Genomic DNA, 14599 nt, shown 5'->3' with positions numbered 1-14599 from the left:
TTCATGCAGAGCAATGGGAACTCTGGTTGTAATGTAGCAGTCCAGATGAGAACAACGGGCCCTGTCCTAGTGTGGTATCAAAGTAAAATAAAGGAAAAATGTATTCAAGAGAGATTCCCAAGGAAAAATGAGTAAGACCAGGCAACTAATCAGATGTGACAGATGAAGGATGTAAGAGAGGAAGATGCTTATGGTAAGGTATCTCTGAAAGGTGGTTGGTACTGTTACTAAAAATATGAAAACAGATATAAGAGGAGTTCTGTTTTGGCTACACTAAGATTGAAATAAACAGATTTTTTAGTAGGCAACCTGAAAAAAGGTCAAGAATTTAAAACATTCAGACAACAGATAACTAGGATCATCTATCCAAATGTAACAGATGAAACCATGAAAATGGTTAGAACAGAAGAAACTGAGAACAGAACTGTGCAGAACATTCAGGGTATAAAAGAAAAAAAAGCCAGGGAAAGAGAAAGAAGTTGCTGGGAAAGGCCAAGGAGCTTGGAAAGTGAAACCTAACACCGCCAGAAAGGAGGCATATTAATAAAAGTATTTCTGAGAAATGAGAAGGAAGACTTAAATATGAAAAGGCACAATTCTCACAGAGAATGTATGAAAATTAACAAATCTAAGCAACCGAAACCAAATTTAAAGTTAATACTCAAAGTGAGCTGGGTAAATTCCTGCTTGAGTTTACTAAGCACAAATGGCACAAACTCAAGTTAGGCATGTAAAGTCATTTAGCCCCATCTTGGTCACCTCTTAGTAATCAAGTAATCCTTCTGAAGTAAGAGTTTCTAATAAAAAATAAATTTATAGGGCCGGGGATTTAGCTCAGTGGTTCCGCCGCCTGCCCTGCAAGCGCAAGGACCCGAGTTCGATCCCCGGTACCAAAAAAAAAAAAATTTGTAGACTATTTCATCCCGCAGCCTTCCCATACACTCTGTAATGAAAAGTAAGATGGACAGGAATACTATGTACAGTATTTTCCTCAGTTAGGTTTAGCAGATGATACTGTCTTCCTAAATATATTCTGTTCCCTCCATCATTGAAGAGCAATTCTTCTACATGAAGGAGTCTGCAATTATTTATTAGGCAGTTACAATACAAAACTGACTTATAGTTAGCAACTGCACTTTGTTAAAATGTCAGATGATGCTAGTATATATGTAAAAAAAAAAAAAAAATCAATCCAGGGGAGATAATTTATCACCAAGAAGGAACACCACACCTGGAGTTGGGAAGAAAATAGTTACAGTACAGATTATTGCTAATCTTCTGTGATCTACAAAATAATGCTTTACTTTTCTCCTGCAAAATGAAGCCCCGACCCATCAGCAGAGCAGGAGGGGCGGTGGGTGGGCTGGCTCCCCACCCTGTGCACTGAGGCCCTCCCTCCCTTCTGGCTTTTCCTGGGACTCTCACTCAGGACCACATGGCGCTCAGGCCCAGTCTGACAGATTCTGCACTTCTCTTAAATGATCTACTTTGAAACACCATTACATATATTTTCAAAGGAGCTATCTGGGGACTTTACTGGGGAAGAGAGGAATATAAGTTAGTAAACTGGTTATAAAACCAATTTATTGAACAGCTTTTCTTCCTTCTCTATCTCATTAACACAAAAACCCCTTATCAGACAAAAATAGAACCCTGAATGATCTTCATTACTGCTCTGAGTAATGAGAATATTTGCATATAAAAGAGCTTCAGTTCTTGGTACTATATGCAATCACCTTGTGTTTAAATTCCCATTCCCTTTTTTTTTTTGGTACCAGGGATCGAACTCGGGACCTTGCGCTTGCGAGGCAGGCGCCAGAACCACTGAGCTAAATCCCCGGCCCCCTAAATTCCCATTCCTGATATTCATGGGTCTTCAAAAACAGTGGAAGTGATATAACCACGTGGATAACAGAAATATTCCACTTATGAAAGTAAAGCTTATCCTTTTTTCTTTTAAAAAGTTTATCCTGCTTTTCTTTTTTCAGATGGTATCTTGCTATGTTGTCCAGGCTCTGGCCTCAAAGATCCTCCTGCCTCAGCCTTCTGTGGTAGCTGGGACTATAGGCACACACTTCCATGTTCAACTTTACCCTCAGTCATTTTTAATTCTATGTCTTAATTTTTTAAATCTTGAAAGTATCTAGAACTATTCATTACAACATAAAAAACAATGTATTCACTTTTTTTGTGTGTGTGTGGTACCAGGGATTGAACTCAGGACCTTACACTCGAAAGGCAGGCGCAGTGCCACTGAGCCTGGTGCCACTAGGCCCCTATGTATTAGCTATTTTAAAATATCTTAATTGCTATAGTTTAAAAATTTTCAAAGTACAGTACTGTTAAGTACATATCTCTTTTGAGCAGCTGAGAAATGGATTAAAAAGAGAAAACAGAATTTCAAACAAGTCTAAACAACTACAGTTCTTTTTGAGCAAATTTCTTTTTTTTGTTTTGTTTTGGTTTTTTTGGGTACCGGGATCGAACTCGGGACCTTGCACTTGTGAGGCAGGTGCCAGAACCACTGAGCTAAATCCCCGGCCCTTTTTTGAGCAAGTTTTAAGATTAGCTTTATTGGCCAGGGATTTAGCTCAGTGGTTCCCGTACCTGTCGCACAACCGCACAGTCCCGAGTTCAATCCCTGGTACCAAAAAACAAAAACAAAACAAAGATTAGCTTTATTGGATACTTATAATTAGAAGACAATTTAAACAAATGTAACTGCTGCCTATGTCTGTAAGTTAGTTTTGGCTTCTAAGTGCCTAACACACATTAACCACTGTGACCTAAGGGATGGTTCCTCTAGCTGGATGCAGTGGCAAAGGCCTGTAATCCCAGCACTTGGGAGGCTAAAGCAGGAGGATCATCTTGAGTTTGAGGCCAGCCTGGACCACATGGTGAGACCCTGTGACACACACACACACACACACACACACACACACAGACACACGCACGCACAGAACGGCTCTTTAATGACAGAAGAACAGGAAAGTATATTACACCTGGGGAGGAGCATCACCCCCATGCCTGACACCAGGAAGAGGGTGAGGCCTCTTACTTACCCTCTTATGAAGTTAAACCCGTGTGCACACACCAAGAGGTTCCCGTAGGCATCAACTTTCAGAAGATTCCCATACAGTGTGTCAAAGACAAGCCCTCTGAAAACAAAGACACCGTGGACAACGCACATTAACAGAAGCAGTAACCAACCTCATCTAATTCAAGCTTTCCAGCAACTGAGGAACACCCCCAAATAATGTAATCTGAAGCCAATGTGTGTGAATAAAATCTTCAGAACTAATCCCAGAGCAACTAGAAATTTATTCCACACAGCTAAGTAATCACAATTGTTTCCCATTGGGGAAAAGGGTTTAATCAAACAGGTACAAACTATAATTCCTCTAAAAAGAACTGGTACCATTCCAAAGCACAGTCTTTAAATTTCCTTGGACAACTGAGCTGGCCTGTATTTCCCTTCATTAGATGTTGTATGTGGACCATTTGACTATTCCTTCAACTAAATATCTTTCTTAATTTTAAATCTTCCCTATCAAGTCCAGATATGCAAACTGCCAAGAAGGCTCTGACTACCAAGTTAAATGAATGAGCACAACGTGTAATTGCTCTCTAATAGTTAAAGGCAGAGCAGACAGGACCATCTGTGATTGCCGCCCATCAGGTTTAAATATCCTTACCCATGAAGTGGTCTTTTTCAAAAGTTATAAACTGAATACAATTTAAGAATACAAAAGACACAGTGTATATGAAAAATTCATGGTAATTTTATAATCAACACCAACCAAAAAGGAAGAAGAATTATTTGATGTATACTTTTTCTGGACAGGAATTAATTCAGAATTAATAATTTTGGGGACAGGAGAAGTGTTCTTAATCCAAAAAAGTGTTGAAAAATTACCTGGTAGGGAATGTAGAATCATAAGCAAAGCTGAGCAGCTCCTGGGGATAACCAATAGAAACTAATCTCTCCACAGTGAGCTCGAAGCCAAGGGATTCATACTCCGGGGACTTGTACACTGCACAAAGAGGAGGTTCTTATCAGTCAGCAGAAAGAATAGCTCATTGAAAGAGAAGGCGAATGAATTTCAACTCCCAATTTCTCCTTCCTCTTCAATATGCCATTTTTCTTCTTTTCCCTTAAGCTCTATGTTCTGTACTACTCCCCCACCAATAACTTAAGAATTCAACTCTCTGTAGAAATAGGTCATACCATATCAAGAGCAGTAGAAACAAGAATTATCAAACATTTCAGAATAGTTCCTTCATTCTAAGGAAACCCACACTATAAGTTTCTTTCTCCTTTCTTCTTTCATTCTCACAATCTACCAGCAAGAAAAAAAAAACTACCAATATGCACAGCTGTGCTATTAACTATGAGAATATAAGTAAACAAACTAAGTACAAGAAGTCTCTTTGTTGAAGTCTTCACCGATGTGCACAACTAATGTAGGGATCTTCAAAATATTTTTTTAAGTCTGTTTTTGGAATTCCTATTTGGCTTTAGGTGCTTTATATTCTTTCAATCAGCATGTATTTGTCAGATTAACTTTTTCTATCAGCCCTAACATTATAGCCTTCAAAACTGGATTTTACAAAGTATTATTACAAACCAACCACAAAAAAGTATGTCTGAGGCAGTTAAGAGAAATCTGAATGTGAACTGGCAATCAGACATTAAAGAATTGTGGTTCATTTTATTAGACGTGATTATGGCAGGGTGAGTAAGCAACTATGTGTAACAATTCCATGTATCTCCTTATCTGCGAAAGGAGCATACTGAGTTTGTTACAGGTCAAGTAACATGGATTTCAGGTTACGGGGGTTTCTCTTTTCCATAGTGAAAAAACCCTATTACTGCAATTCATCATAAAGAAAATGCTATTCCTTGAAATATGCTTCTTTTAAATGAAATATTTACGTTAGCGACCTTCCATCAGTTTCTGGAGTAAGTAAGCCATCTTAAAAATAAGGTATGGGCTGGAGATTTAGCTCAGTGGCAATGCGCCTGTCTGCTTTGCAAGCACAAGGTCCTGGGTTCAATCCACGGTACCACAAACAAAACAAAACAAAAATAAGATAGCCAGGCATGGTGGCACAAGCCTGTAATCCTACCACTCTGGGAGGCTAAGGCAGGAGCACCACAAGTTCAGTCCCAGCCTTGGCAACCTACTGACTTAGCAAGATCCTATCAATAAACAAATGACCTATAGTAAGCAAATATATCCATCCTATTTTCTTTTCCAGTACCAGGGATTGAACTCAGGACCTTGCCCTTGCAAGAGCAGGTGTGGCGCCACTGAGCTAAATCCCCAGCCCTTCCATCCTATTCTTATAGTCAGTCTCATAATAATGTAACTATTATTATTATGTTATTATAGTCTATTATTAACATCTCTAACTAACCTATAGCTTAAACTGATTTTTTCAATAATTAGTCTGCCTTTTCTTTCTTTGTTTTTTTTGTACAGGGATCGAACTTGGGTCCTTGTGCTTGCGCAGCAGGCAGAGAAACCACTGAGCTAAATCCCCAGCCCTAATTAGTCTGCCTTTTTAAGTTAATGCTAATTCTGTATTTTAATGAGTACAATTCAACTTTCCCTTTCCAAAAGCCATCCTGTAGAGATATATAAAAGAAACCTGTAATACTGGTTGCCTCCCAAGAAGGAAACAGCTAAACTGAGTGGGGCAGTGTCAAAGGGAAAGGAAAGGAGGAGACTTTCATGTACTTCTGTACCTTTAAAACTTGTAACATACTTGGACCAGGGATTTAGCTCAGTGGTTCCACTACCTGCTTGGAAAGCGCAAGGTCCTGAGGTTCAATCCCCGGTACCAAAAAAAAAACCACTTGTAACATACTGATTTTTTTTTTAATTAAATTGAGATTTTTAGAAAGTAAGTTGGACTTTCAAAATGTTTTCAGATTTAGGGCCGGGGATTTAGCTCAGTGGTTCCACCACCTGCCTCACAAGCACAAGAACCTGAGTCCGATCCCCGGTACCAAAAAAGAAATATTTTCAGATTTAAAAAACAAAAACTGTTAAGGTTCTTTAGAGATACTTGAATTTCATTCATCAGAACAATATCCAAAAACTCTATCTTTATCACATGATGCATAAACTGTATAAACTGTATTGTGTGTTGTTTACAACAAAGCTATCTTTGTTTCTTTTGTTGTCTTGGGGTTATAATAATTTAATGCGAATGCTAACTCCGGACAACATTTTCAAAGCTGGCTATATTTCTTTCCTCCCCTCAATTCTTTGTCCCCCACCTATCCCATCTCCACTCCCTCAAGACAAAACAAAGAGCCCCCAAGGCCCTTAAAGTCTCAAATGTGGAATTTCCAAATCTATGTGACATACACTGTAGTAAAGGAAGCACTATCAGTTTACGCACAGTAACAGAGGAGGAGCTGAGACCAGGAAAGCCTGGCACCCAGTGACACACACAGGAGTTACGCAGAGACAGAAACTAACATCTCTCCCTGTACTGCCATACTCCCAAGCCAACTGCAAGTGATGTCGTCTTAACACAATTCCCATAACTCATTTCTCAATCCTAAACAAAGCCTCACATATTTCAAACAATACTCAATGAAATAAAAATTCCAATATAGCTAAATGATTTGGGTAACCTGCCGATACTCATTCTTATGAGAGCTGGCTCATACAAAATGTTTTCAATGATTAATTTTTCAGAAGGGTAAGTTGCTGGACATTCCTTAAGAGGAGGGACAAAAAGCCCCTAATCACCTCCAGCAAAGCTTAACCCTAGGTCAGGAATTTTCCCTGTTCATGACTGAAGTAATTACAGAGTACAAGAATTATCAGTAACCGAAACCTCCATCTATGAGACCAATTTGGGCTAAATCTCAAAGCAGTTCAAAACGTTTAGTGAAAAAAACACGGGAAAAAACTCAAGTCCCCATTTTGCCAGCACAATTCCTAGAATAGCAGAAAATAAAACACTGTACATTTGCTATAATACATTTATTCACAGGGCAGAACTTCCCAAGTGTTCAACCGAGGTAATTTTCTAGAAATTCCTTTCTCTTGATGACCTCAGGGTACTTCCCATAAATATGATGTATCCTCCCCATTTGCTGACCGCAAGTTACACAACAAGTACAAATATCAGCTGAAGGCAGAATTGAGGTCCCTCTGTGTCCCATCCGAAACTGTGGTGGGGTATACAACCACTGCTATAAATTTCTAGGTTGTACAGGCCATTAAAACTGAAGCTTGGATATTGAAACACACCACTTCTCCCTCCAATTTCTTTCAAACAGTCCAAAATAAACTTCCCTAAACTCAGGTAGGAATGGACTTACCAAGGAAAGTTCAAGTTCCATTTTTTTTTTCTTTTTTTGGTACGGGGATCGAACTCAGGTCCTTGCACCTGCAGGGCAGGCAGTGGCACCACTGAGCTAGATCCCCGGCCCTCGAGTTCCATTTTAACAACACTGTATTTCATCAAACTCTAGATTACTAAGACCCACAAGCCACTGACATCTTCTCATAAGCTTACTGGATAATCATTTTAGCAACACAGACTTCCATACCCTGAAATCATCTACTAGAGAGCTATACAAAACACAAATTCTGAGAAGCAGAACTGCAGCTGCACAGAGCCTGAATTTAGAGGTTTTATTCTAAGTATCCCTTGGAATAAGCACACTGTTCAAATGTGGTGACAAAAACTCCTGAAGCTTACAAAGCGTCACCATTTCTTAAAAAACAGAGATTAAAATGTAAAATTCCTTTTTTAATCAACCAGGCCCTTCAAAACCAGCCTCAGACAGGGCTGGGTATTTAGGCCTGCCTTGCAAGCACAAGGTCCCAAGTTTGATCCCCAGTACCAAAAACAAATCAGCCTCAGACACCTGCCATAGAGCACCTCACCTCAGTCTGTGAAGCTCTGTGCCTCTCCACAGCCTGTGCAAAGCCTCCAATCTCAAAGTCTATTACAAACCGCAGCAGGTGAGCGATGCACAGCTCAGCTGACTCTCACAGCTGGCTTTCCAGGCTTCTACACCCAGCCAATGGCTTCAGGCAGGTACACATTAACTGCTCGCTCATTCATTTTCCAGGCAATTCCTCAGGCCTACCCTAACTTACCCAATATCCAAAGACAAAGGAAGAAACTGTCTTAAGGGTCAGAGTCTGAAAAAGGGGACTGCTTTCAGCCACTAGGACAGCACACAGTGTTCTCAGGTTATGTAACTCGACTACAAAGAGAACAACCAAGGCTTTGAAAGTTGAAGCTATTGAAAGCATTTAAGGAAAGATATTCTTTACCCCATAATCTGCACGGGAAAAAACAGCTTTGCAAAAATAACCGCATGTAGTGGGGATGAAAGGTGTGGGCTTTGTTTTGTGTAGGTAGATGTTGTTCATAAAAAAGAGAAGCTATGTTATTGGAGAAAGTTCCTTTAGAACAAGCAGAAACTTTCTGCAGGGAACTCTGGAATTCTCATGCACTGTTTAACTTTGCCACCAGGACACACTGTACAAGTTTATAGATTTTAGTACAACTTATGGGCAAACCTCTAGATGGTTCCAGCCTAGCGGAGTGCTGCTGCCAAAGTAAGAACTCACATGAGGCAGACGCTGATGCAGTGTGTGCCACTCCAGTCCTGAAGGAGTTACACTGGCTCTCCTGTTAAGAAAAATCAAAGCAAGAAAACAACACAAAACAAAAAGAAAAACAAGAGCTGGTTTTAAAAGTGTTGTGATGGGCTGAAGAGAGAGAGAGGTTACCATTTGGAACCTGGTATTTACAGGAATTATCACTGCCCTCCAATGAAAAAGACTGACCATCACTAAAATTAGCCTAATTGGCCATAACAAGAACACTGAAAATAAGCCTAAGTATTGTGTAGTATTTGTTTTTCTGGTACCCTGAGTCTGAAATACAGGACAGACAAAAAGCTCCCTTCTGGGTTTATTCTCTCCAGCACACTGCAGGTTAGTATGACAGAAACAACACAGCTGGTAAGTACGTTGCACTGAACCATGGCCAGGGAGAAGGGTTAAATAAAGGTTACAAAAACAAACCAGAGTGGTCTCATCTTGCTTTCAAGTACCCAAGTGAGTCTACTTATACCAGGTTCTCTCCCCTTCAACACCTAAGTCTGTCCCTTCTGATATGGACCAGAACCAACTGCATGCTGCTGAGAATCTAACCAGATGTCTGAATGTGGGATGGAAGGAAACTTTGTTTCAATTCTGCCAGTAGCATTTGCTCTCCATAAACAGAGTTACAATACTTACTCTTGCATAAAGTTAAAAGAAGCACCTAATCTAGTAAAATAACTGACTTGAAGATACATACAGTACTACATACTTACACTGACAATTTTAAGATAGGCACTAATTTTACATGGAGTCATTTTCCCCACATATATTTAAGTTTTTGAAAATATGTAATTGGATCCTCCAGCTCCTGGGCTTTCTGTGAAAGAAAGATGGTACTCAATAGAGGAGTAGAAATGATCAAATGTAATGTCTAAAAGTTCTAAAAACCATTACAACTAAGAGAAACCACTAACAGTCACTGAAAAAACAAAAATTGACTGTAACCATCCAAGAATAGCCATTTGCTTTCATGCTGTACCTAAAATCAAGGTCAAAGTTCCCTAGTTATTAGTATATGTAAAATCAGTTCTCTGGGGTTATAACTAGAAAAGGTAATAATGTGTATTTTTCACTAAAAAAAAAAAAAGTCAAGTAAAATCCTTCCAATTCCAATCCATATAAACAGATCCCAGAGCATTTTTTCCACTTTCCAAAATTATCTAAAAACCTTAACACAACAACAAATACACAGGCACACTCCCCTCCACCCCCGTACTGGGGACTGCACATAATGACCTTTGCACTGAGCTACATCCATAGCCCTTCTCATTTTTTATTTTGAGACAGAGTCTCACTAATGTGCTAAGGTGCCTAGGCTGAGCTCAAACTTATAATCCTCCTGCCTTAGCCTCCCAGTGCTGAGATTATGACTATGCAATATATAGGTATGCATTATAGGTGAGCTCCTGGCTCATGAGCTAAAATTTTATCACTAGCCTAAAAAAAATCCACAAATGACCTAAAAAAAATACTGAAAATTTAAGACTCTTACTGTACTTAAAAAACTTAACATTATGCAAAACTTTCAGTAATATAAAACAAAATGAACCCCAAAATGATTAAACATGTAAATAAATAAGTGAAGTTTGAAGGACTGTCAATATTTCAGTTCTTGCAAAGGCAAAATTAAATACCTGAGAGGGTTTTTGTGTTTTTGTGTTTTTTTGGTACCAGGATCAAACTCAGGACCTCGCGCTTACCAGGCAGGCACCCATGCCATTAAGCTAAATCTCTGGCTACCACGAGAGGTTTGTTTTTAAAAATGCTAACAATAGCCATGCCTGCTGGTGCACACCTGTAATCCCAGCACTCTAGGAGGCTGAGGCAGGAGGATTACTTCGAGTTCAAGACCAGCCTGGGTTACACAGTGAGTTCAAGGCCAGCATGAACTACACAGTGAGACACTGTTTCAGAAAAATAAAAAGAGGGCCGGGAACTTGGCTCAGTGGTTCCACCGCCTGCCACCTGCCTCGCAGGTGCAAAGACCCGAGTTCAATTCCCAGTACCAAAAAAAAAAAAGAGAAGAAAAAGAAAGAGGAAAAAGGGCCAAGGATGTAGCTCAAGGGGCACTGTGCCTGCCTGGCAAGTGTAAGGTCCTGAGTTCAATCCCCAGTACTGCAAAAAAAAAAAAAAGTTCCAGCCCAGCCTGGGCCAACTTATGAGGCCATCTCAAAATTTAAAGATGGGGACAGAGGTGGGGGGTGTGCGACACTAAGGATATAACTCAGTGCAAAGACCCTGGGTTTGATCCCTAGAGTACCATAAAACAACCATGACCAAAGAATATTAGAAGAGATGTTTATTTTTAAGTAAGAGGAAAAAATTACCTAACTCAAAAAATTTCTGAGAACTTGTACATCTTGTTTTCAATTTAAGACTAAAAAACTGGAAATTTTTGAGATAATAGCTTTTTAAAATCCTGTTTAAAGGGCCGGAGATTTAACTCAGTGGTTCCACCACCTGCCACGCAAGCACAAGGACCCGAGTTTGATCCCTGGTACCAAAAAAATAAAATAAAATAAATAAAATCCTGTTTAAAGCTGGAGATTTAGCTCAGTGGTTCCACTGCTTGCCTTGCAAGCACAAGGACCCGAGTTTGATCCCTGGTACCAAAAAAAAAAAAAATCCTGTTTAAAGGAGCTGCTTGTGATAAAGAATAGAAACACAGTGAGATTCTCAATTGTTGAACTCAATTTGTTCCAAATTTGTGTTCAAGCACCAAAAAGTGTGAGAACTAAACATATTTCTCCCAGTAAGAAATGATGGAAAACCAAATACTTGCTTCTGAGGCCCAAAAATTACAGAAGCACTTTGTGGTGTGTGGGCAAGGACAGTGCTCAGAGTGAAGCATCACCCTTTGTACTCTTGGCGAGACATGATGCGTGACCAAAGACTCACTCTGAGCCGTACAGGTCTTTTCAAGTGGGGTTTTCTGTTGACTAGGAGTAGAGTTATAATGCTGAGCAGATTTTTTTGCGCTTTGCTCTTCAAGTAGTGGAAAGTTCAAGCTTGAGGCCATTGGGCAACTGAGGTATCCCAGTAGCTAATACATTCTTTTTCCAAAAATAAAACACATTACAGCACTCAAATGCCTGCACTGAAGTTAAACAAACACTTGGATACCTACCCAGGTACGGGATAACTAACAATCCTTAACCTGGGAGTGCATGGCTCATGGTACGGTAAGGGGATATATTATACAGTTAGATATTTATAAGTTTTAGAAGATCAGTAACATAATTTGACTAAGAATGTATATAAAGGGACAGAAAAGGGGCCAATTAATTCAGCCCACGAGGTCTTCTCCTAAGAACTATATAATTTATTCAGGCTTATATGGATGACTCATCTTTTTTTTTTTGGTACTGGGGATTGAACTCAGGTCCTTCCTCTTGCAAGGCAGGCAGGCGGCGGTACCACTGAGCTAAATCCCTGGCTGCGGATGACTCATTTTTTAGCAAATGTCTCAAGGTGTTACAAACTTCACCTGACAAACACTGAGATTCAGGCTCAGTGAGTATGTTCCACACCTTTGCCAGACCACGATGTGTGAAGTGTGCTAAGTAAGGATGCACACGGATGTGGCCACCCAACTGCAGCTGACTTCCCTGTGGGGAATTGCTGGCTTTTGTGTGACCACAGCCAACCTAGATTTTTATCTGTTACCTCTCAATTTTAAATACTGACCCAATGAAACAAGCAAACAAATATATACTTTTTGAAACAAACTATGGTCTAATGACTGAGTTGAGTCTGTAGGCCAACGATATGTACCTCTAACCTATATGTGCTAGGTCACATGCTTCTACACAGGTTATTCTATTTCAATGAAATGGAAATCTAGATAGAAATAAACTCACTCTTTAATAACCATAAAGTATCCTAGGTAATAGTCTATTCATCCTATGGAAAAATTGAGGAGCAATTAAAAACTTAGGAAAGATAAGAAGAACTTGCTTCTGTTTCCCTGATTTGGTCCCTTTTTGCAATGCTCCCAGAGCCAGCAGGCATCCAGCATCTGGAGGGTTAAACCTAAATCTCTGCCACAGAGCTTGATTCAATTATCACTTGTCCTTTCCTCACTGGCACTGCCCCCATGTAGAGCAGACAGTCGGAGAACTTGAAAGGCGAAAGACATAATGAAGCCAACGTATTTATTATTATGTTAGAACTATTCTGAAAACAAGTTTACCCATGTTGAAAACAGCTCATGACACTAATGGAGAAAAGAACATCTTAGTAATTTTATTGATGCAACTAATATTATATGCCATTTGTCCACAAAAAAATCTGCTTCAGGGCTGGGGATTTAGCTCAGTGGTTCCACTGCCTGGCTCGCAAGCTCAAGGACCCGAGTTCGATCCCCGGTTAAAAAAAAAAAAAAAAAATCTGCTTCACTTTTTTTTTTTTTTTGGTACCAGGAGTGAACTCAGGACCTTGCCCTTGGCAGGGCAGGTGCGGTGCCACTGAGCTCAATCCCCAGCTCAGAGAGATTAATATTAATGAAAGCTTTAAGTAGACTACAGACTTGACATGAAGGTAACCAAAGCTTGGGCACCAAGGATAGGCTCATAAATATAACAGGACTACCTAAAATGTATATGTTAATATATACACATTTATAAATCTATAATATTTTATATGTAATAAAAATACATCAAAAGTAAGTCTTAATGGTGTTTATTTCAACTAATACAAAGAATTTTTATGCACAACTGAGATAATGCACTGGAATATTATTTCCTTTTAAGTTCTTTTCTAACACAAAGGGACCATCTCAAAAGTATTCTGTGATTGTAAGAATAGTACTTCATTTCCTGTGGGGGTTATTACAAGGAATCCTGAGTTTTAAGAAAAAGAACAGTTAAAATAATAAAGACAGAAAAATAATAAAGACTATAATATCTCAAACAGAAATGAAAAGACAGGCCGGGGATTTAGCTCAGTGGTTTCACCGCCTGCTGTGCAAGGGCAAGGACCCAAGTTCGATCCCCAGTACGAAAAAAGAAAGAAAGAAAGAAATGAAAAGACAAAAAGACCTTATAATATAAATGCCCTTTTTCATAGCTTCCCCTCCCCCCAGGTACTGGGGATCAAACTCGGGACCTTGCGCTTGCGAGGCTGGCGGCAGAACCACTGAGCTACATCCCCAGCCCTAAATGCCCTTTTTGAAAACAAAAATCATTTCATTTGATCACCAGCACCAAAAGGGAGGAAAACCATTTCACTGGCATTTTATCCATTTCTTCCACCCAATTATTTTGCATTTTTTGTTTGTTTTTTGAGACAAGGGATCTCTATGTTGCCTGGCATGGTCTTGATCACACCATCCTCCTGCCTCAGCTATCCATGTAGCTGGGATCACAGCAGGTGTGAGCCACCCTGCCTGGCCCACCTGTTAGGGGTTTTTTGTTTTTTAGGTACCCAGGATTGAACTTGGGCTCAAGCATGCTATGTAAGTGTTCAACTACTGAGCTATAACCCCCATCTTTTTTGAGACAAAGCCTTGTCAAATTGTTCAGACTGGCCTCAGAACCTGTGGGAGCCTGTCTGACTCTTGAGTAGCTGGGATTACAGGTATGAACCACCATACCCAGTCCTGATTTTTAAATTTAATTCTATTAAGGATATTGGTAATCACACATACAAAAGTAGAGAACTTAAGTAAATGGTTTTAAACTCATCACTCAAGCTTTAACATTATCGCTACTTGGTTTCTTGTTTCATCTCCCTCCCTAGATTATTGTCCCCCAATTTAATAAATGCTATCAAATCATACAGTTTAAATATAGATCATGCACAAAATATTTTAAATAGCACAAGTACAGGTTGGGAGTGTAGCTCAGCAGTAGACTGCTTGCCTAGCATGCATGAAGCTCTGGGTTCAATCCCTAGCACTGCAAAATAGATAAACAGCATAATGATATGCAGGAATCATGTACAGC

The 14599-nt window shown here is 39.6% G+C and overlaps 1 protein-coding gene across 24 annotated transcripts in view; it reads right to left on the bottom strand.

The window, feature by feature from the left end:
- Nt5c2 (5'-nucleotidase, cytosolic II) overlaps positions 1–14599 on the bottom strand; it is a 95953-nt gene that overhangs the window by 12789 nt on the left and 68565 nt on the right. For all 24 annotated transcript variants that reach the window (XM_087185872.1, XM_087185873.1, XM_087185864.1 and 21 more), the window contains 2 exons: positions 3917–4034; positions 3063–3158 (listed from right to left, as the gene is read on the bottom strand). In XM_087185872.1, the coding sequence (XP_087041998.1) occupies positions 3063–3158; positions 3917–4034 (214 nt within the window). The remainder of the gene's footprint in view (positions 1–3062; positions 3159–3916; positions 4035–14599) is intronic.

The sequence above is a fragment of the Heterocephalus glaber genome, unplaced genomic scaffold (assembly GCF_053883595.1).
Source record: "Heterocephalus glaber isolate CG9 unplaced genomic scaffold, H.glaber_assembly_v1.0 deba00001498, whole genome shotgun sequence".
NCBI lineage: Eukaryota > Metazoa > Chordata > Mammalia > Rodentia > Bathyergidae > Heterocephalus > Heterocephalus glaber.
This window is presented reverse-complemented; position numbering and strand designations above follow the sequence as displayed.